Here is a 24,348-nt window from a genome sequence, read left to right as displayed (position 1 = left end):
ATATGAGGGAGAAAGGGTATTAGGAAAGGGTGGGGATCTGTGGGGTAAGGCAGTAATCGTAGAAGGGAGGTAATTAAGGGACAGAATAGGGAAAGAGGGGTATGAATAGATGAGCTTTAAAGGCAGCAAGGTAGATGAGGTGACAGTTGAGGAAAGGCCTGAAAACAGGGAGGGAAAAATGGTACAATCAGGGATTTAAGGGGAAGCTGAAAGGGGGGACATTAGGGTATAAAATGAAAAGTCCCTTGCTGTCGGGTATCACTTTGATGAACGATAACCTGGAGAAAGACCTGTTCACTCCCCTGACATAATGACTGGAGATCCTCTGTAGGATGCTATGTGATATCACAGCAGTCTCTCACCCCCATGCTACCCTGAAGTGGACAATGTGCAGGGCCTTGGCAATAAGTATTAGACAATTAAGTACTGTGATTTGTTCGACATTTAATATAGTCTGTAGTGTGCTTAAGTACAATAAGCAACCTTACAGTTCATTGAATGCATGTTAATCCATGAATGAGATAGGAGGAAGGGAAGGTGAGAGCCGAGCACCTGTGGAAACAGGCACTGGCCCTCTTCTCTCCCATGCACTCCTCCTGCCCCCAGGATAAGGAAGGTTCAGGTGCACATTCAGCTTACGCATTGGTTTGCCGAATGCCAAGTTGCAGTTTATGGGCTGACAGTGAACCACCTAAGCTGCCAGCAGATCTGCATTGCTTCTGACATCAATAACCAAATTACTTCTGTCTGGCCTAAATCCAGTACGGATGGCAATTGATTACTGATCGCCCCCAAGAGATACACATCATCAAGAAAAAGAGTCCTTTCCAAAGGCCGATCTTTTTTATTGGAAAAATCTTCATGCTGTCATTTCAGTATGCAAATACAAAAGAAAACAGACATTTTCAGAAAGTTTCATCCAAGCAGCAGATTCAGACTGGAAACTGGCCTCCTACATTATAACATCTGACAAACCACATAGCTCTGACAGACACTTTTTAATTTTCTTTCTTTTTTGGGGGGGGGGGGTTAGGAACTGTCTTGCAGCTTTTTCCTACCAAAACAAAACTAAAATATTCATTTCTCCTTCAGATTCTTATCCAGGCAATACCAACAGCTGAACTCAAACTCGAGGATGGACCGGGTCGTCGTGAGAACTGAGACTGTGTGGTCAGGCAGCGAGCAAAGATAGAGAAAGGAAGAGGGGGAAAAACAGAAGATGTGAGGGAAAAAAAAGGGAGCATTTCATTTGTAGACACACAGGCACGTGAAAGAAAGGCACCGTGGCAGGATGAGAATAATATTGCTAACAGGAAGGGAAAAGCAGAGAGGAGGCCTTTGAAGAAGAAGAGGCTGCAGCCTGGGAAGTGCATCACTGTGATTTCTTGTCTCGTTAATGCTTCAAGAAATACCTTTAAGAATTATTTATTTATTATTTAAAATTTTTATATACCGGCATTCATGTTGCAAACATATCATGCCAGTTTACATATAACAGGGGTGTACAGAGAACAGTTGAATAACCTAATAGTGAGGAAGGAAGCAGTTACATATAACAAGGTAATAGAACTGGGAGAAGAGAAGAGAAGGGAGAGGATAACATTAGATAGAGGTATTTACATTAGTAACAACATTTTTACATGTGGAAGTGGTAGATCTGGTTGAATAGAATCCCAGCTCAGACCGCACCTTCGGAGATGTCATTACCATACACCGCTTTTACAACACTGAAAGCCCATTCGGGCTGCTCAGAAGTCCCAAGGAGCCTGAAAAGTTAAAACGCTTCTTCCAGCAGCATCCATCAAGGAAGTGCAGATTCCTAACACAGTATTCCTAAATTCAGTCTTGAAGTGACCCCAGACAGGACAGACTTTCAGGATGACCACACGAACCATTCGGAGGATATAGAGTTACATGCATTTTGCCCAAGAACCAAGTCAAGTTGTGTATTTTTGATACCCTGAAAACCAGAGTACTTCAGGACTGGATTTCGGAATCAATGACTCAGTGGGCCTTATCCTTTCTTTCTGGCTTGTTTCCAGGCAATGCAGCAGAGATTTAAATTTACAACAACATGTAACATAAAGATGACAACATGTAATATAAAGACAGGCGCGTACACCAAACAGTGGGGTGTGGCTGAGCTGCTGACATTTCTCCTGAGCTCATTAGTAATATCTCATGCTGGTGTACAAAGGTTTACCAGAATTCAACAGCAGTAAGGACAGACAAGAGCAATTTAAAATTTGTTGCATTCACCAATACACTACTTACAGAATGGGAATGGATGGTTCCAGCAGGGTCACACTCAACGCTGGCACCTTGAATTTATGAATATAAAGTACTGCGTTACAGAATAGAACAGGATAAGATTTGGCACAAAACAGCATGACAACTTTTTTTCTGAATACATCTGTAAAAATGCCATTAGGAATTTTAAATCTTAAAGACGACACATTTGCTTGATAAATCTTCTCAGTTTAGGTAATTGAATAATCTTCGGTTTTTAAACTTGACCGCTCTCATAACGGGTGTGGCAAACCATGATTCCATATTGGTTGGTCAATCAAAATGTTAGCATAGTCTGTCTACAGTGATCAGCAGGAGGCATCATCTCAATGGACCTATTGTAACAACTCATAACTCGGAAGAATTTAACCACAAGATGAGTTGAATTCAAAACCCAAGATCATCCAACTCCCTAAACCTGAAAATGTTGCTCAACCAATGCAGTGCTGGGGACATCACGACCTGGAATTTCCAGAGTGACATACAACATAAAAAATCTACATTGCCAATTCACATCCTTGGTCTTTTACCTTTCAAAGGTTAATTGCAAAGGAACCTCTGAAGGTACGGTGTTGTTTTACCAGCAGAAATGGCTCTTTAGAAGACTGCGTGACCAATATGTGCTTGCTTTTATTCATGTGCGGGAGAGGTGTTCCAAGCCTAGGGTGGGGTTGGGACTTACATAAATATTTTTATATTTTAAAAAGCATGCACATAAATTCTGTCAGCAAAACTATGCACATAGTTTTGCCTGGATAAGTTTCATAGCAGAGTTGTACGTGTTAAGTCCAGTATGAAAACTGATGAAACTTTATGCACATATCTGCAAATTAACTAATGCACAATGTTACAAAATTATCCCTTTAAAAAAACATCTTTTTCTTGCTATAGACAGAAATTATTAATCAGATAAAATCTCATCTGGAATTGGGTGTGTGAAGGCAGGATAAGAAGTTACAAAGATGTCAATTGGCTGAACAGCCTTTGGCATTTTGTAAGCGGGCCAATGCGCAGATGAGAACTGGGTTTTGTTATAGGTATGGTCTTTTCAAAAGTGTCCCTTAACATAGCTGACTATGCTGGAATTCCCCCTCCCCCACTCTCCTCTCGGGATGCAGAGCACTGTAACATAGCATTTTAGTACACATGCAAAAAAAGAAAATTATTTATTACTAAAAATGATTTTCTCTGTAACTCAGGGCTCTGTTCTAGGTGCCATGCACCAGGCTGACCTTCAGCAGCCACAGCAGAGATAATCTGGAAACCTCCAGGGCACTGAGCTCGGCATAGGATTGAAGCACCACCTAAGGAGAAAGAAAGGGGCCTACAGAGGGAACACTGAATGACTTCTTACTCCCTAAACTTTCCTTTTCATTCTATGGTTGTATAGACTTTTAGAGAGTAATTTTCAACCACTGATTTAATGGCAGACATGGGCTTTTAATGGCAGACCAGGCCCCAATATATGCGCATGTTATCTTCACGCGTAACTTTGCCCAGACTGAGCAGAGGCATTCCTGGGGAGAAGTTTGCACTTACATGATACTTTTGGATTTTCAAAGGTATGTGACTAAATTGTCATGGAAAATGTGTGTGGATGTTCTAGTAGGCGTAACTTATGTGGGTAGATTTGGTGGGATAATTTTCAAAGCAGACTTGTGTGTGTAGCTCCACTTTCAAAATTGGTTTAACTTAACTGCATGCTTGCCAGCTGACATAGGTACGTGTGAGGTTACAAAATTACCTTCAAACTGTTCATCTTGGATGGCAATAAAGTATTATTAATTCACCAACAATATTATGTAGATTGTGAAAGCATCTTAAGAACATAAGAACATAAGAAATTGCCATGCTGGGTCAGACCAAGGGTCCATCAAGCCCAGCATCCTGTTTCCAACAGAGGCCAAAACCAGGCCACAAGAACCTGGCAATTACCCAAACACTAAGAAGAACCCATGCTACTGATGCAATTAATAGCAGTGGCTATTCCCTAAGTATAATTGATTAATAGCCATTAATGGACTTCTCCTCCAAGAACTTATCCAAACCTTTTTTGAACCCAGCTACACTAACTGCACTAACCACCTCCTCTGACAACAAATTCCAGAGCTTTATTGTGTGTTGAGTGAAAAAGAATTTTCTCCGATTAGTCTTAAATGTGTTACTTGCTAACTTCATGGAATGCCCCCTAGTCCTTCTATTATTTGAAAGTGTAAATAACCGAGTCACATCTACTCGTTCAAGACCTCTCATGATCTTAAAGACCTCTATCATATCCCCCCTCAGCCGTCTCTTCTCCAAGCTGAACAGCCCTAACCTCTTCAGCCTTTCCTCATAGGGGAGCTGTTCCATCCCCTTTATCATTTTGGTTGCCCTTCTCTGTACCTTCTCCATCGCAACTATATCTTTTTTGAGATGCGGCGACCAGAATTGTACACAGTATTCAAGGTGCGGTCTCACCATGGAGCGATACAGAGGCATTATGACATTTTCCGTTCTATTAACCATTCCCTTCCTAATAATTCCTAACATTCTATTTGCTTTTTTGACTGCTGCAGCACACTGAGCCAACGATTTTAAAGTATTATCCACTATGATGCCTAGATCTTTTTCCTGGGTAGTAGCTCCTAATATGGAACCTAACATCGTGTAACTACAGCAAGGGTTATTTTTCCCTATATGCAACAGCTTGCACTTGTCCACATTAAATTTCATCTGCCATTTGGATGCCCAATCTTCCAGTCTTGCAAGGTCCTCCTGTAATGTATCACAATCCGCTTGTGATTTAACTACTCTGAATAATTTTGTATCATCCGCAAATTTGATAACCTCACTCGTCATATTCCTTTCCAGATCATCTATATATACATTGAAAAGCACCGGTCCAAGCAGAGATCCCTGAGGCACTCCACTGTTTACCCTTTTCCACTGAGAAAATTGACCATTTAATCCTACTCTCTGTTTCCTGTCTTTTAACCAGTTTGTAATCCACGAAAGGACATCGCCTCCTATCCCATGACTTTTTAGTTTTCGTAGAAGCCTCTCATGAGGGACTTTGTCAAACGCCTTCTGAAAATCCAACTACACTACATCTACCGGTTCACCTTTATCCACATGTTTATTAACCCCTTCAAAAAAATGAAGCAGATTTATTAGGCAAGACTTCCCTTGGGTAAATCCATGTTGACTGTGTCCCATTAAATCATGTCTTTCTATATGCTCTACGATTTTGATCTTGAGAATAGTTTCCACTATTTTTCCCGGCACTGAAGTCAGGCTCACTGGTCTATAGTGCTGGGAAAAACAGTGGAAACTATTCTCAAGATCAAAATCGTAGAGCATATAGAAAGACTAGGCTAAGATAAGCAGCATTAGCAGTTAGTTGATTTTTATTTCTTCATCTTCACTTGCAAGACCTCTTTCATCAGACCTTTCTTAGCACTCATCAGCTCATCTTACCTGACTCCCAATATTTCCATAGATTTTACATCCTGGTGCTTCCTCCAGAGCTGCATCCTCTTTGGAGGACCACTAGAAATTGACTGATCCTTTACTGTTTTTTACTACTGCTAAGACAGTTACTTCAACAATCCAAGATTAAAGAATGTATCATCCATTGAGTGTATGGCTGTATGCAAAGGTGTGATTAAATCAGCACAAGTTTGATACCATTCTCATAGCATCAACATTCGTGTAATTCAGTTTCATGGAATTCATGCCCTGATGGTAATAGTTAATTTCTCCTGGTAAAAGCCAACTTCAACTGTTGATATAGCATTGCGTGATATATACTTTAGGTTTAGGCTATAATAGAGGCTCATATTAAAAAAATTCATACAGGTAAAATCAGTTTTATCCACATAAAAATGGTCTTTTTAGAAATATCTCTCTTTTGTCCAGGTAACCTTGTCCAATTTTGCTGTTACTTAATGACTTACTTAATGATCTCAATTACTGGAATATTTTAGGCTCAGAATATATTGTACATTTCATTTTTCACATTTCAGTCTGGATATTCAAGCCAAAAGTTCCTGGAGGTCCAGCGGGGGTCAGGGAGCGATTTCCCGCCGCGAATCGTTTTCGTACGGAAAATGGCGCCGGCAGGAGATCGACTGCAGGAGGTTGTTCAGCGAGGCGCCGGAACCCTCGCTGAACGACCTCCTGCAGTCGATCTCCTGCCGGCGCCATTTTCCATACGGAAAATGGCGCCGGCCATACGCGTATGGCCGGCGCCATTTTCCGTACGAAAACGATTCGCGGCGGGAAATCGCTCCCTGACCCCCGCTGGACCTCCAGGAACTTTTGGCCAGCTTGTGGGGGGCCTCCTGACTCCCACGAGACTTGCCAAAAGTCCAGCGGGGGTCCGGAAGGACCTCCTGCCGTCCAATCGTGTTCGTCTATGGCCGCCGCCATTTTTCGGCGCCATTTTGGAAAATGGCGCCGGCTGAAGACAACAAGATTCAGGAGCAGGAGCCCGTTCCGGACCGCTGCCGTTCCGGACCGCCGCTGGACCCGCAGGTTATTTAACTCATTTGGGGGGGGTTCGGGAGGGTGGGGGATTTAATTTAAAGGGTCGGGGGTGGGTTTTAGGGGGTTTTAATGTGCCGGTTTTGCGATTTTTAGATTTTTAGATTTTTCACGATTTTTCACGATATTTTACCCCCCCAAACGGCAACAATACGATTCCCTCCCCCTCCCAGCCGAAATCGATCGTTAAGACGATCGAGGACACGATTCACATCCCTAGCCTGCACCACTAGTCTTTTACTTCCCGAGGAGCAGTAAGTATGAAAAAAAAAGGGGAACCGCGTGCACATGGACGCACGCATGCGGCTTTGAAAATTGACCCTAATATGATGACTTAGGTAAGGTAATGCAGGTTTGTTGACTTCTAGGAGGGGTTGTTCTGAATATTTTGCGAAAAAACGGAGCTAGAGTTTGGAGCAGAAGGAAGCTTTCTTTCCCACTTTTGGTCTAAAATAAGTCTGTCTGGCTGTGAGGGACTTTGAGAGCTTTTTTTGTGATTATAAGAAGCCCCATTCTGGTGAATCTACATGTAATCCCCCCTTTGGGGGCACATTGAATTTAGGGAGTCATAAAGTTCCTTGGGCAGCTCTTCTATATACTGGACCTCTCCTCCTCCTCCTCTTCCACAAGTCTCACAAGAGCACCTGGTGGGGAGGGAGATTCTACCTCCTGGGCCCCTGGTATAGTCATGGATACAGTCATCAAAATCACCCCACTTGTGCTTGTCATTCATCACTGGCGCTCACAGTCGGGTGGGTCCTCCACTTAGGTTGCAGCTGACAATAATCCAATGCACAAAAGGAATGGTCAAAAGTGGAATGTCCAAATTTATATCAGCTCAAATAGAGATTTTATTGAATCTCAAGGATATATCACAAGATAATACGGGGGACTGTGCAAGCATGAGTGTAGGGTGACTGCTGAAGTTGCTAGTGCACCAGAAAATTTGCTGCTGCCAGGTGCCCTAAAACACAATCCACTCTCCTACATTTCCTCGTGAGCACTACTTTCTTTGATGCAAAAAGCCTATTGATTTTATGCTCATAGGAACCCAGTCCTTAGAGGGAACATTAGCTCAGTCCATCCCTTAAAATAATCACCTAATCTACTAACAGCAGTTAAATTAAAATATGTGAATGAAAAAATATTTTCTGCAAGAGCATTCAAAACAACTTTCTTCATACAAATGAAATTAATAAAGAGCAAACTTCTATTTAAAATAGAAATGAGGAAGAGATGACCATAATGCTGTAAAAGCCAGTGATGATCAGTAGCATAATTTTCACAGAAAGAATTAAAGTTACACATACAGACAGACTCTCACCAAATACACAGGTCAATACAGTAAAGTGCGGCCGCGGTTACCCTGCTCCTAACCCGCTTTCTACTCACTTTTCGGCCGTGTTAGTCCAACCCGCGATACACTATCCCCTTTAACCCATTCTTACCGCCTCTTTAAATCACCGGGTAACCCCTTCCGCCCGTGGCATGTATATTAGATGTAAACGATCGAATTAGCTATTCCCTCCCATACAGTAACGCGCGCCCCGACTATCGCTTTTTTACCCTGCCGTTTTGCTGCGTGTTTAACCTGCAAACTTACCGCCTACCCTTACCCCTGTGTTAGAGGCAGGGGTAAGGGTAGGCGGCAAACTTTCCCCAGCCCCCGCTCACCTGCCCTGGCCGCGTCTATGGGTGCCGGTCTCCGGGGCAGCCCCAGTCCTCTCTCCCCTCCACCCGAAGCAACGAAAGCGGAAAAAAAGCGAAAAAGCGAAAAAAAAAAAAAATCGAAAAAAAAAAAGTAGCAATGAAGCGACTTACTTTTCTTGCAGCCCTCCTCCGGAGACGGACATCGGCGGAGACGGACATCGGCGGAGACGGACCGCAGCTCCCCTGCCTCCCAGAGGCAGCTGCCGGCGAAGATGGATGCCTGCACGGGCGAAAGCGGCCCCTGTGCGTGCAATTGGGCCGCTCAAGGCATGATGTCACGACGTTTGGCGTCACGGCATGTGACGTCATGTCTTGAGCGGCCCAATTGCACGCACAGGGGCCGCTTTCGCCCGTGCAGGCATCCATCTTCACTGGTGGGGCCGCTTTCGCCGCCGGCTACCCCCCGGGAGGCAGGGGAGCCGCGGTCCGTCTCCGCCGATGTCCGCCTCCGGAGGAGGGCTGCAAGAAAAGTAAGTCACTTCGTTGCTTTACACTTTACACTTTACATGTCGTTTCACCAGTCCTCTCTCTCCCCCTCCCTGCGCCTTGCTTCGGGAGGAGGGGAGAGAGGACTGGCAATCCCGAGCGTAGGAGAACCGTCCACTTCCTGGTACCTGTCATTTGAAATGACAGATACCAGAGTGTCTGTGAAGTGTTAGGCCAGCGCACCCAGGATACGTATAGCGCTCTATACAGTAAAATGGGTTGCGCGGGCCTAAGGCTTCACGGACGCTTCTTGGACGCAGCTTGCATTTGCAAGCTATTTAAATACAGTATCGAGCGGTAGGTGAGCCGGACTGTGCGTGCAGCAACCGCGGGTGCGCCCGGCACTAACGCAGCTCTTCCTACCGCTCCTTACTGTATCGGCCTGACAGAAAAGAAAGACCATAAAGCATAAGTAGAAACGTGCCAACAAAAACTGTACTAGAAACCACAAGCCCGAGTGTATTATGCAGTGCAGCAATGGAAAAACTGAAACATCATCATTCCTCGCAAAACATCAAGAAATAAAATCAAGAGATAAAACAATATTCATAATATTAAAATTATACTAATAAAAAGAATAAATATGCCAAAACAGCTGACGAACATCCAATAATTTAAAAAAACTGCGTCTGCGCGCAGGTTCTAAAATCCGCCCCTTAGCGAATTAGGCCCTTAAAAAACATATGAGAAGACTTAAACGTAACATGATTTAAAATTACCTGTGCTATACCATTGCATTTCTCAAGAACGGGAGTTTTGCTTCATTGAAAGACAAGGGAAGGGAATTTAGTTAAATTCATTATTTCAGGAAATTAACTGCAGCAACTTTCCTTTTTGTGAAAAAAATTGCATGAGATTTTGCATTTGAGCCGTACCTTGGCAATAAGGAAAAGTACCAAACCCCGGTAAGCATCTGTCACAGAGCTGCCCGGTGATGCCTGGCCGACAATCACACTGCCCTGTTACTGGATCACATGTTCTGCTATAGGAGCCATGAGGCGAACACTGGCAAGCTGAAGAAGAAAACATACATACATACATTAAATTAAATACATCTACACATATCCACACAGATATAATTCAGATTGTACAATGACCTGTAACAGGAAACTGATTTTGACAGTGTGAACCCTGAGCTTTGGAAAGAAGTTGAGAAGAAAGTTTAACAGTCCAAAATCTTCACCCTATCAAAACATAGACTGGAATTTCTGAGCATTGTACAGTGTTTGTGCAACATCTTCAGCTTTACTTAACAAAATCCATCCCATACAGAGGAGTGCTACAGTCCAGAACATCCCTCTGGATATATACACAATGTATAATCTACCATTATATTTGTAAATATGTTAAAATATGTCTATGTTTCTAACAGTTCTGACATACTTAGACCTTTAACAAGTGTGTGTATATATTCTTTATAACTTTAACTCTGTTAAAGCTGTTCATCTGCCTTCAATGTATAACGTTGTTATAAATGTAAACCGGAGTGAAGGCCCCCGCCAATACTTCGGTATATAAAAACATATAAATAAAAAATAAATAAAATAAATAAATTAGGGGTATTAGAAGAACTTTGATGTAATGCTCTTTGCCATTTAGGGGGTTTGATGAGTTGGTCCAATGCACTGCCTCTAGAAAACCCCTGCACCCTACTGGTGCCCCCTGTCCACCACACAAACACTCCTTCCCATGGAGAATGAGGTTAGGGAAAACTTAAAGAGACTTTAAGATCATGCCTGAAGAATCTGTAGGTCTTGTAGAAATTTAACCTGACCTTTACAGCTATTCTGGTTGGAACTGATCCCAGCTAGCTACCTAGGATAGATAGTTGGAGACACTGACTGAACTACAGTAGATTAAGGTCACCCGTATCCTAGACCACATGTATATAGCATCAGTGACTATACTTCATTCAGAGAATATCATCTCTGAGAAACACTTAATTATGCTCATATGGGATAAAAGCATGAATCCTCAAGTGTTAGGGTGGTGGTTTGATTATAACAAGCAATTGGATCAGGAGTAGGGAACTCCAGTCCTTTAGTGCTGCAAGTTAGTTGGATTTTTAGGATAGCCACAATGAATATGAATGAGATGTATTTGCATGCAATTCAGGCAGTGAATTCAAATGCATCGCATGAATATTTAGTGTGTATATCTTGGAAATGTAACCAGCTTGCAGCACTTGAGGACTGGAGTTTCTTACCCCTGTATTAGACCTAACCTCCTGGGCTGAATGTCATTGGGAATTGTTTTGTCCTAAACCAAGGGTGGCCAACTCTAGTCCTTAAAAGACTCCTTCAGGGGCAATCCAAGACAGTGCCTCTATGCTAGATGTATGTGTTACTTCTCCTGAAATTGCTTCAAAACGTTCTTGATTCTCTTACCTCATTCTTACGGGGAAGAGAAAAGGGACTTGTGAGGAGATTCTCCTCTACCCCTATAATCAGCAGACCACCATGCCAGAACATACCCGTGTCTTGCCTTAGATGGCTTTGGTATCCAACTTGTCTGGCCTGAAAGGTGCAGCCAGCCTAGCTGTGGCTGATGATTCATTCAGCCCTGAAGACTGAGTCACACCTTACCACCCAGGTTTCGAAGCTGTGGAAGTTGAAGGAACACCAGAACAGTTTGCTAGTTCTGGTGTTTTGACCATGTCATCGGACAGCATCTCTTTCTACCCGCTGGTCAATCATAGCTTGGCAGCACTTTGCCTTCCCTTTTGCCCCAGGGCTGAGAAGGTGTTGCTGTGACAGGCTTGGTTGGGACATTGGCATCTGGAAGACTGACAATGCAATTCCCTGTTAGCAGGAGGTTTGGGAAGCTATCCTGGCTCTCAAGGTTAGATGTGACTTGGTCAAACTTGCATATCACTGGAAAATTTGTGGTTTGCTTTAGCAGCAATAGAAAAGTTAGTCTCCTCACTAGTGATTTTGACTATTGATATTCATTCTAAGTTTCAACATTATGAGCAGTGTTTGGAGATTACCGATAAGAAACTGAGCATTTAGAAATATCTTTGGAAAAAATAAAGTTCAGGTCAATATTATCAAACATTTTTCATTGTCTTCTCGATGTGTGGAGAATTTCTCTTAAATTTTCCACAAATTCATCTAATTTCTCTATCTGAACTGTTTAAGAATTACATGAAAGAAATTCTACAGATTCCTGAGGCTGCTTTACCTCCAGTTTGAAAGATTTACTATTTGCCTATCTCAAAGAAATTTATAAATGAGAGGGAACAAGCCTCAGCTAATATATCAGATTTTTTGGAAAATATGGACGATACAATTTCTACTAGAGCTACTTTGCTTGTGACATTTGCTTTTTTTTACAGGATTAAGATAGTATTCTCCATCTTTTCTTTTGTCATCATGAATCTCTTTTCAAAGGACAGAAATTATGGATACTTCCTGACTTAACAGAGGCTACGCAAGATCACAGGAGGAAGTTTTTGTCCATCGGAGCTGAGGTGTAACCTGCACTGATCATCATCCTTGTAAAGACAACTGTCCCTTCATACAAAAACATCCAACTGTAATTGGTCCAAGTTTTAACTTTTCTTCAACTGGAAAAAACCTTATCACTATCTCAGTGGGTTTAGCCCTTTGAATCCTTGTATCAAAACGTAACAAGGCTTCTTACCGCTGCTTCTTCAGGTCTCTCAGGAATCAGACTATTGCTTCATATCCTCACTGTTGTCCCAAGTCCTCAGGGATACTGGGGGTACGCCCTTCCTTTCAAACTGGTCAAGCCAAAGTCCAAAAAATCCTTGAATCCAAACTCTTTCACTGTTCAGTTGCATAACTTAATAAGCAGAGGCCTATCCAAAAATTACTCAGCACTCTTCCTTCTGAAACCCTGTGGAAGTTCCAAAACTTCCCTCTTCTTCTCCTAGATAGCTATGAATGTTACATTTGTAAACCGTTGTGATCTGTACATGGAACAACACTATATAAAATGTCTAAATAAATAAATAAATGGATTGATATTGGGAGGATACAAAGCGCTCCAAAAAGTATCTTAAATCCTGGGGAGGAATATCTAAATGCTTTCTCCTTTGCTGTGAAATCCTAGGGGGATCCCTAGCTGCTTGCTTCCCTCTTAGCTGCTTCAGCTGTGCCTAACTCTCTCCTGAGACCCAGGAATGAATCTCAAGCTCCTTTCTCTTCCTGTATCACCTTCCCTCTGAAGTTCTGGGCGTGCTTCTAGGCCATATAGACCCCAGATGCCCTACCCCCAAAAAGGTAGAGTTATCACACAGGGAGGGATCAAAAATACAAAACCCCTCCTTTACTATTCAAACTACAAGGGCAATATTAGTGATGGCTGGGGCTCCCATAACATTACATTAAAGTCTTATTCTAAATGGATAATATGCATTTTTTTCCTCCTCAATTTACACACAATACCCCACAATAATAAAGTAAAATCAGGTTTGGAGAAATTTGTGCAAATTGAAAACTTTCTGAATGCACTGTATCTCTCTGTTGACTTGGGGGCCAGATATCTGAGAAATTAATAGCATTGAGGGATTTGCACTTTGAGTACAAATGTAACCCCTTTTTTGAAGAATTTGTTTCTTCAGGGGCTGCTCTGCTAACAATTCCATCCCACACCGACTCTTAATTGCGGGAGGGGACTCTTTTTACGAGGGGGGAAGCTCTCACTTATGGCCCAGACGATGAGAAAAGGTCATCAGTGTGTGTGTAGTCATTTGGTGTTTCCCATGAGGTGAAAGGCTTTAATAACTCAGGCCTGGGTGTAAAATAATAGTTTTCTGATTGGTAATAATAAATTAAAGGCCATTATCCAGAAGTGTGAGTTTATATCTGACTGACGGTACGTTACTGTTTCTCCTCACTAGGTAGGAATCCAGAATCCAGACCTCTGGGTAGAGCCCATGGTGATTTTAAATGCACATAACTCTCCCAGCGGCTGTGTGGGAATTCTGTTGGAATTGTCCCCAACTTTACTGAAAAATCTTACCATTAGACATCTTCATCCTGGACACCCTGCCTGTCCTGGTCCCTTGGGATTTCCTGCTCTTGTTCTTCCTTCCTTTAGTTTAGTTGCTCTTTCATCCTTTATTCTGATCTTTCTGGGAGACTTCTCTTAAGGAAAAGTCAGTGGGATGACGCTATTATCCCCACATTGAAATCCCATACTTCCAATGGTAAAACTGGATATCTTCTCTGCCCTCACTGTCTCTCGCAGCAGGATCCATCACTGGTGCTTGCCTACCTAGGGTTTAGAGTAGGCTCACGGGTCTTTAGTACCCTGTAGAGAGCCCCTTCACCCCAAAGGGGTATCAGATTTAAAATCTCTCTGTAAAATAGGAGAAGGACCCTCAGGCAGGGAATGCAGTGGGAAGTGTCACTTCTAAAAGAAACCTCCTTTAGGTGAGACTGAGAGCCCCCATCAGAGTGAGGAAAAAAATACATCCTGCTCTCCGACTTATCTGCAACTGAGTCCCACTGTGTAATAAAATGACTGGGCTAAATGGTACTGAGGCATCTCATCCAGAACCTCCAGGTGGGAGGGACTGAGGGGTAATGATGGCTCCTGAATAGAGGGTTATACCACAGGGATAGTGAAGTCTGGTGACCAGACTGCTAGGAGTGCCACATAAAGGAGCATAGAAACAGAGTGAGAGACCTTTTCCAGAAAGAACAATACTACTGTATTGCATAGTGGTGCCCTGCCTCTAAATAAATGTTTAGTCCTTGGGAACATCTGAACATTGTGAAGTACAGGACAAGGCAAAGTGTTTCCATACTGGAGTTTCACATTTTCATCTTTTAGATTTAATTAAGAATCCACATACCAGTTTGGGTTCATAAATCAATACCAGTTACATTTGTGCAGCTAATGTACTCATGCAGACTGAGAAGCCAAACCTTTGAAGATTAGATAACGATCCCATTGATATTAACCTTAAATAAAGATATAAGACAGGCTGACCTGGGCCACATTCCAAAGACATGCTGTGAACTTGCATATCTTGCAAACCAAGGAAGTAAAAAACTGAAGTCTAAACAAATATGTACCAGGACTGGGCTTCCAAAGGCAAAATGTAGAACAAGTTCAATGCTGGGGGAAATCTTGCTCAATATGCAGCTCGCCCTTTTGGCCACAAAGGCTCTAAACTCTCCTCCATTCACCTGAACCCAACTTTTCCTATCAGCTCCTGACCATTCGCTGGGTCAGGCTGAGAAATCTCCTTAAGTGGCAGCTGCCATATTCCTGCATCGTCCCTGAAGATAAACTAAGTTTCAATGGACGCCAAAAAAAAAAAGTTACCCCAGAAGGTATTAACTATCTCTTAAAGGAGAATTTCTCAAAGACTAGAGTCTGGAAAGAACAAGGAAATGTGAGCCCCAAGGACTACTTCAAAATATATATTAGTTTCACTAAGGAGTTAGTGATGGTCACCATTGGGCTTGAGAGCTCCTGAAGAATACTACCTCGGATGTGGAAATTCCACCATAGCACTGGTGTACTCTTGAGAAAATGAATGTGAAACCTAGTCTGAACTAGCACTAGCTCAGGAGAAAAGAGCTCAGACTTGGATCCTAGGAGTGACCCCATTATACAGAACTTGTAGCACATTTATTTTTTATTTATTTATTTATTTAGGATTTTTATATACCGGCAATCATGAAGACATATCTTGCTGGTTTACATAGAACAGGAGTGCATTATATACAAAAACTAGAACTGTGGTGAGGGAAGGTACAGTTACATTTAACAAGGGAAGCCGAACTTGGAGAAGGAAGAGAAAGGAGAGAAGAGAAATAGTTAAACAATATACAAATTAAATATAGTGTACAAACTAATATACAAAATAGATGTTAAATACAAGAGAATGAGTGATTCCCGCTATTTTAGTTAAACAGACAGGACCCACTGGGGCAGAATTAAAAAAAATATGCAAGCGCGTACTTTTGTTCGCGCACCCGGCGCAAACAAGAGTACACCGGATTTTAAAATCCTGGGTCAGCGCGTGCAAGGGGGTGAACATTTGTGCACCTTGTGCGCACCGAGTCCTGCGCGCGCTGCCCATTCCCTCTGAGGCCTCTCCGAAATCGGAGGGAACTTTCCTTCCGCCTCCCCCCACCTTCCCCTCCCTTCCCCTACCTAACCCACCCCCCAGCCCTATCTAAATACCTCCCACCTTTATTATAAAAGTTACGCCTGCCCAAGGCAGGTGTAACTCGCATGCACCAGCCGGCCGCCGGTGCACAATTCCCCGGCCCGGGAGCAGTTTCAGAGGCCTCGGCCATGCCCCTAAAATGCCCAGGGATTGGAACCACACCCGCGGCCCTGCCCCCGGATGACGCGCCGCCGCGACACGCCCCCGACACGCCCCCCAGGAAAGCCCCGGGACTTACGCGCATCCCGGGGCTTGCGCGCGCCGCCAAGCCTATTCAACATAGGCTCGGCGTGTGCAGGGGGAGCTTGGGGCAGGTTTTTGGGGGGTACATGCATATCTTATGCGCATACCCCTTTGAAAATCTGCCCCACTGTGTGTTGCGTTCCCTAAAAGATTGTGTCTAAAGGCCCAGGGAATCCTTATGCTTCCTAAGGACTGCAGAAGCTGCAGGACTGAGTCACTCTGGATTCTAAATTCAAGTTTGGTTAACTGGGAACTGCTAAGGGTAAAACCTATTGGGTTCAAGCACTTATCTGCAGGCATTGACAAGTGTTTTCCTGATTTCTTCTTTTGAGTTCATATGTGGTAAGAGTAGACAGCTGAGTGTCCCATAAGGGTGGAAAATATTATTGTACTTGTTATTAAGGTTTCCTTCACTTGTGTTATTCTGAATAAGCAATATATTTATTTATTTGGTTTTTGTATACTGACATTCAGTCATAGCCGTCACATCGGTTCACATACAACAATAATGATAAACAGTTACAATGTGAAGAATAGAAATAATGGTGTTATATAAAATAATAGCGAGAATTATAGTGGAGAGGAAAAATGAAAAAGAATAAAAGAAGAGTAAAAAATTAATATATAATTATATCAATGATGTTGGAAAAGCTTTTAGGAATAGTAAAGTTTTTAAATTCTTCTTGAAAGTTTGAGTAGAAGTTTCCAGTGTTAATTCAATTTCACAAAACCTGGCCTTTGCCACAGGATTTGCCTTTTCCCATGGAATCATGGGAAACCAGTAAAGCAGGGGTCAGATATAGAAGGAGAGAGCAGAGCTAGGGCACGTATGCATATGGATCATCATAGTCCCCCTTCCATTTTGTTTGTCTCCTACCTACAGGTAGATCCAATCTGATCCTCAGTCTCTCTGGAAGGAGGAGCAGAGCTTCATGCCAGGTCTGCCACCGCCTGCTGCCCAAGAATGAAATTGGGCTCGGCAGTGGCAACCTTTAATAGTAGTGGAGCACGAAGCTTCTGGGGAGCTGGTGAACTATCTGAATGTAAGGAATTCCAGATGAAGCAACTTGTCCTTCATGGTTCAAACTGAGTCTGATCCAGTCGGCAAGAAGAAGACATGCCATAAAGTGCCACTCTCTTCCTCCTGCCAATGGGGGAGGAGGATAGAATCGGATAGGCAAGTGGGCCAGATGGAGAGAAGGAGAGAGAAGGACTTGAAGAGAGGAAGGAGAGAAGGTGGGGAAAGAGAATGGAAGGAAGACGGGGAGAGAATGGGATGGGAGAAAGAAGGAGATGTGGGATAGATGGGGAGAAGGCCAGTGATGGAAGGCAAAGAAAAGACTGGGAGAGAGGTCTAAGGATGGAAAGAAAAGAAGAGTGGAAGGAGTGAGGGCCATAAATGGAGATAGAGAAAGAGGGAATGGGGAGGGCACAGCTAGAGAAGAAGAGGAGTAGGAGGGATGGAGGAGAGTGGAAGGGATGAGAAGCTGGCAGGCTGAGGGTGGGAGAATCAGAGGAAAGGGCAGAAGGGAGGAGAGACTGAATGGTAAGCTGGGGGAGAGGGATAAGAGGAAAGGGGATGGTGGAACTGGGAGACAGAGAAATAAGAGACTGCAGGGCAGAAGGGAAAGAAGAGAGTCTCTTACCATAAATAAAGCTGTCTCTTGGTGAAGACCTTTTGATTCAGTTTTATGAGTTCTTACTACAGTAGGCCAAACCATGGATCTCAGATGGCAAGGAACACAACCAGAAACTTCATCAGTAATTAGCTATATACCCACGCTACTATATGTTTTCCAGGAAGGCAAATCATGCTGAAGGGCTATTACTAAGTTGGCTGTATCTATTTACACAGTTTATGACAGGGTTTCTGTATTGAATACATACTATCTTCAACTACTAGCACTGTTACTGTCTTACAAATTAATGCAGGCAAACATAAGGCTGAGCTCACACTCACAAGTCCTACGTCCTCTAGAGTCATAACAACATAAGACATTGCCATGCTGGGTCAGACCAAGGGTCCATTAAGCCCAACATCCTGTTTCCAACAGAGGCCAAACCAGGCCACAAGAACCTGGCAATTGCCCAAACACTAAGAAGATCCCATGCTACTGATGCAATTAATAGCAGTGGCTATTCCCTAAGTAAACTTGATTAATAGCCGTTAATGGACTTCTCCTGCAAGAACTTATCCAAACCTTTTTTGAACCCAGTTACACTAACTGCACTAACCACATCCTCTGGCAACAAATTCCAGAGCTTTATTGTGCGTTGAGTGAAAAAGAATTTTCTCCGATTAGTCTTAAAAGTGCTACTTGCTAACTTCATGGAATGCCCCCTAGTCCTATTATTTGAAAGTGTAAATATGCAATTTGCATCTACTCGTTCAAGACCTCTCATGATCTCAGCTGCTAGGACATCACTGAACCTTCAATGAAGTGACGAAGTTGGGGTACATCCAAACCCGCTTCTAAGGGTAACTTCTTCAGTAAGTGCCTCACTAAACATTCTCTCTTTCTTCTCCCATCTCCCTCCCAGCATTCTCTCTTGCCTCCAATCCCCCCTCCCAGCATTATCTCCCCCTTTCTCCCTCCATCCATTCTCTCCCCTCTCTCCCTCCTTGCAGACACTCTCTTCCCCTTCTCCATCTCAGCATTCTCGGCTGGTTCTGACCCTTCCCATGCAACTTCTGCTCCCCTCATGTGTAGATTTCCTCCAGTCTTCTTCTTCTTCTTCCTTTCTCTCTCTTAGAGACTGCTCAGCTACATGTCTTGTACCTAACCAAATGGAGTCTCACATCAGGTGTGCTCCATGAGCATACTATTACGTAACCATAGGGTTACAGGAAACAGAGAAAAAAATAGTAGTGGGGTGGAGGCAGCCAAAAGTAAAAGTACCTTTAGCAGGGAAAGCAAGTTTACTGTAGAAAGCAGGATGAATTAATCATAGTGTGTGGATGACATCATCTGATGGCACCAAAACAGACCTAGCTAACAGAGCTCAATAAAGACATTACTGACTATTAGGCCGATACAGTACAGTGCGCTCCGGCACACTGTATTTTTAATTATTTTTTACTTTTGGGACATCCTTCCATCTGGTCTCTCGCCTCTTTCCCTCCCTTTGACATTCTCACATACGTCTCTCACTTTCTCAAGGATTCTCTCTCCCTTCCCCTTCCCTCCCTCTCTCCAAACACTCTTTTCTTCCTCCCCTCTCTCCTGACAGTCTATCCCCTTCTATCCTGCCTGCCCAGACCTGGCTGCCCTGCTCCTCATCACTTGGGGCTGGCACTCCTCGTGTCTTGAATCCAGGACTGCTTTAATCACTTATGTGGCTCTAAGCAAAATTTTGTGAATAGGATCCTTTTTATTTTTTTTTTTTTACAGATTTAACTCCTCTCCCCTCACAGCCTCGTCTCATACCACCCACTCATACCTCCAGCCAATCTAACACTCCCCACCCAATTGCCGAGTCCCCCGACATCAATCCCTGCTTGGTCTCCAAGTCCTCACTCTCCCCCCCCCCCCCCCCAGTCTCAGAATCAAAACATTCCCTCCTTTCTCTCACAATCCAAGTAATGTTTTCCCCTTTACCCAGTTTCCCAGTCCCTGCTGTCCCCCAGCCTCCAAGCCCCCGCTCTTCCAATCCATTCCTTACCCCTGTGAAGAGCTTCAAGTGAGCCTCTTCCTGTCTTCTTACAAGTAAAAGAACACCTTACCAAAAGAATCCCCACAACAGATCCCTGTATTTTAACAGGTTTTTCACTTTCATGTGGGGATGTCTCCAAACTGTTGCCCTGACAAAATTTACCCACATAAAAAAAGGCAGCACTGGGGGTATTCCTGGGACACAGTTTCACTTTTTTTTTTTTTGAGCAGTGCTGCTTGGACAGTTACCAGACGACTCTGTCTAGGTAAATAGCAATCCTACAATTACCTGGAAACTTTGTCCAGGTAACTTTAAACCAGACATTCAGCTGGATTGGCTTTGGAAGAGGCTCTAGAACGAGGGGTAATGGAATGAGGGGGAAAGGGGGTAGACTCCGTAGTAATCTTAGGAAATCTTTCTTTACAGAGAGGGTAGTGGAGAAAAAAAACAGTATCTGAATTCAAGAAAGCATGGGATAAATACTAAGGAAGTAATGAGAATTATAATGCTAAATTAATTGGATGGGTGGGTAAACTGGATGGGCCATACGGTCCTTTTCTGCCATTTTGTTTCTATGGACTAAATATCCAGATAAAATTATCCAAAATTGTTCACATAAATTTTATCCAGGGTTATCCCTAACAAGTTTATGCAGAGTCACAGGTATATAGAAACATAGAAACATAGAAATGACGGCAGAAGAAGACCGAATGGCCCATCCAGTCTGCCCAGCAAGCCTCACATATTTTTTCTCTCATTCTTATCTGTTACTCTTAGCTCCTTGTTCTATTCCCCTTCCACCCCCACCATTAATGTAGAGAGCAGTGATGGAGCTGCATGCAAGTGAAATATCTAGCTTGATTAGTTAGGGGTAGTAGGGGCAGTAACCGCCGCGATAAGCAAGCTACACCCATGCTTATTTGTTTTACCCAGAATATGTTGTACAGCTCTTGTTGGTTTTTTTTTTTCTTCTCCCCTGCTGTAGAAGCAGAGAGCCATGCTGGATATGCATTGAAAGTGAAGTATCAGGCACATTTGGTTGGGGTAGTAACCGCCGTAACAAGCCAGCTACTCCTCGCTTTGTGATTGTGAATCCTTTTTTTTCTTCACCCCTGTCGTTGAAGCTATGCAGGATATGCGTGAAGCATCAGTTTTTTGTTTTTGTTTTTTTTTTTTCCCCCTGCCGTTGAAGCAGAGAGTTATGCTGGAAATGCGTGATGTATCAGTCTTTCTCCCATGCCGATGCAGCAGAGAACCATGCTGGATATGCATGGAAAGTGAAGTATCAGGCACATTTGGTTTGGGGTAGTAACTGCCGTAACAAGCCAGCTACTCCCCGCGTTTTGAGTGCGAACCCTTTTTCTTCTCCTTTGCCGTTTAAGCAGAGAGCTCTGCTGGATGTGTGAAGTATCAGTTATTCTTCTCCCCTGTCATTGAAGCAGAGAGCTATGCTGTATATGCATTGAAAGTGAAGTATCAGGCATATTTGGTTTGGGGTAGTAACCGCCGTAACAAGCCAGCTACTCCCCTCTTTATGAGTGCAAATCCTTTTTTCCATTACCTCTTGCTGTTGAAGCTTAGAGCGATGTAGGAGTCACAGTAAGCATGTGTATGCTTATTTAATAAGGGTATTGTGTCAATAGCCATCATTCTGGCGAGTCACCCACTCTTCATTGGTGGCCTCTTGACAATATAATAATGTGCTCCATAATAATGTGCTCCATAATAATGTGCTCCATAGTACCTGCAAGGGTCAGACTCATAACAATTTGGAACATACCACCCTGCTTTCAGGATCTGGCCATTACTTTGAACATGGCCACTTCTTCCTCTGTGGTGCCAGTGCCTCTTTTCTATGTTCTACACCTGAATGGTTCAAAGAACTCAGCAATGAATTGTGTAGCCATGGATAAAGAGGAGAGAAGATGGTGCCAGAAAAGAGAAGTGTCCAAGTCTACCTCCATAAAGGTGCAGGGGTGCATAGGCTGGTAGATGTTTTAATGCTACCAACCTGGGAACATCTATGCCCTTAAGGGAGCAGATACTCTGCATCTAGTATATAAGCAAGTTGCACTCCTGCACCAGGTCCACACCCATATAGTTTTGCTGCTGCCTAGTCCACTGATTGTCCAGCCAAACGGGTGATGCCAGAGGCAATCAAGGCATCCATGGTCTTCCAATAACTTCCGGGTGACTGCCCAGCTCACCCGATCCAAAGGCTGGCTCCACTGGAGGCACTGGTAGACAGCCACTTGCTGCAGTGGAAGACACAATGAGAGGCCCACATATAGAACCTATGGATTCATCCACCACTGAAGAGAGCTCTCATTCCAGGAATAATGTTGATTCCATTAATTTTGAGGCCTCACTGTGCAGAAAAATCATAGGAACCACATGCACCACAGAACCTATATGTCTGAAAAAGACCAGGACCAATCTGGATGAATTCAGACCTGTTGAAGGAGAGATCTTACTAGGTCTATCAGAAATGCACCTCTTTCTATGGGGAGAAACACTTTCTCTTGAAGCAAGTTTATCCACGCTCCTATGAGCTGAATTCTTTGAGTCAGAACCATGTTTGGCTTGGCAAAATTGACCAGGAAACCCGGGGACTGGAGGAGCTGTATGGTCTTTTTGAGATTCCAGAACTCCTGATGGGGGTAGACCCATAGTCAGCCAATTTGCCAGGTATGGGAACATACATGCTCCCTGCTAACAAAATTGTATCAACACTACTGCAAGGCTTTTTGTGAACATCCTTGGGGCACAGAGAGGTCAAAAGGGTGCACCAAGGATTGTTAATGTGCCTCCTTCACACACTTGAGGAACTTCCGATGGGCGAGGTGAATGGGACGTTTGCATAAGCATCCTTCACATCCAGAGCACATATCTAATCCTTCAGCTGAATAAAAGGAAGAATAGTTTGGAAGGAATTCATCTTGAACCTCTCCTGCACAAACAACTTGTTCAATCTTTGCAAGCCCAGGACAGGCCTCATTCCCCTGACTTCCTGGGGATTAAGAAATACCACTACTAGAAATCTTGGCCATATTCCTGAGAAGGGACAGATTTAACTACCTTCTCCTGCCTAACTACATCTGCCTAACTCCAGATGTAGTTAGGCAGATTAAGAATAGTCAGAGTTGAAGATTAAAATCCATTAGATAGGAGGAGGGCAAGGGAAGTGTAAGCAGTAGCCATACACCACACATTTTAGGACCTCACCAGCCCCAGGTGATACCATGCCATTCACAAAGGAAGGACTGAACCCTTCCCCCCCCCCCCCCCCCCCCCAGAGAAGGCAGCAAAGCAGGTCTAAAGTCCTCAAAAACTGGACCTGAGCTTTTGGTTGATGCCTTTCCTTCTGCTGAATTCAAGCAGGCTGCTGCTGCTGAAAAGTGGGAGGAACTGCTTGATGCTGAAAAGAGCATAAAGGATATCTCTGGAAGAATGGATGCTTATTGGAAAAAGCATCCTGGCATCAGTCAAGAGCCAGCTGGTTCCCGCTGCAGCTGACGACAATTGTATGATAGATTGATGCTCCTTAATTAAAGCCATCGTCTCTTGAACTATGCCATTGAATAAGTTTCTCATGTGCAGCACCATGTGAGACCACCAAGCATGTCTTCTAAGACCACTCACACCTTTGAGTTCCAATGGAGGCAGGCCAAATTCCTGGACACAATGTCAAAGGCTTCATAAACAGAATGTATGAGGTAGTTCTCACATTACTCTATGTCCTCCACTGCTTAACTGAAGACTGCCTGCTCTGGGTCTGATGATTCGTGAAATGCTTTAGCTTTTGCAAGAATTTATGCAAATACTGCTCTATGTAGAGCCAATGAGCTGCAACTCATGCACTTGGATCCATGGAAAACCTTCTTTCCAAATGCATCCAACACTTTTGGATCCTTCCCAGGAGGCACAGTGGCGTGATCATGAGTTCACTTAGCACATTTCAGTGCTGATTCCACCACCACAGAGGAGTGTGGGAATTGGACCACCCTAAAGCTAGGGGTAGCCTGAATTCTGTGATGTAAGTCCAACTTCTGGGCCACCAGAAGGCAAGATGTTGGCATCTGCCACATCCTCATTTGCAGGTCCTTGAGGTGTTTGTGAACAGGAATAGCCACAGTTGCTGAAGGTGAAGGAAATAAAGAAGCCTGAAGACATCTGTCTTTGGGTCCTTTTCCTTTCTAATGCTGACAGACAGTGTCTTTGCCAGCTTATCCAAGAACCTGGAGTAACAAAGATACTTTGAAGGAGAGGTATGCTATGGCAAA

At 43.6% G+C, this 24,348-nt stretch overlaps 1 protein-coding gene across 1 annotated transcript in view; it reads right to left on the bottom strand.

The window, feature by feature from the left end:
- Positions 1 to 24,348, bottom strand: part of LAMA3 (laminin subunit alpha 3) — a 469,061-nt gene that overhangs the window by 224,528 nt on the left and 220,185 nt on the right. The window contains 2 exon segments of the mRNA XM_029591143.1: positions 2,275 to 2,321; positions 9,888 to 10,025. Coding sequence (XP_029447003.1) covers positions 2,275 to 2,321; positions 9,888 to 10,025 — 185 coding nt within the window.

The sequence above is a fragment of the Rhinatrema bivittatum genome, chromosome 2 (genome assembly GCF_901001135.1).
Source record: "Rhinatrema bivittatum chromosome 2, aRhiBiv1.1, whole genome shotgun sequence".
Lineage (NCBI taxonomy): Eukaryota > Metazoa > Chordata > Amphibia > Gymnophiona > Rhinatrematidae > Rhinatrema > Rhinatrema bivittatum.
The sequence above is the reverse complement of the archived record's forward strand: the minus strand, read 5'-3'. Positions and strand labels throughout refer to the sequence as shown.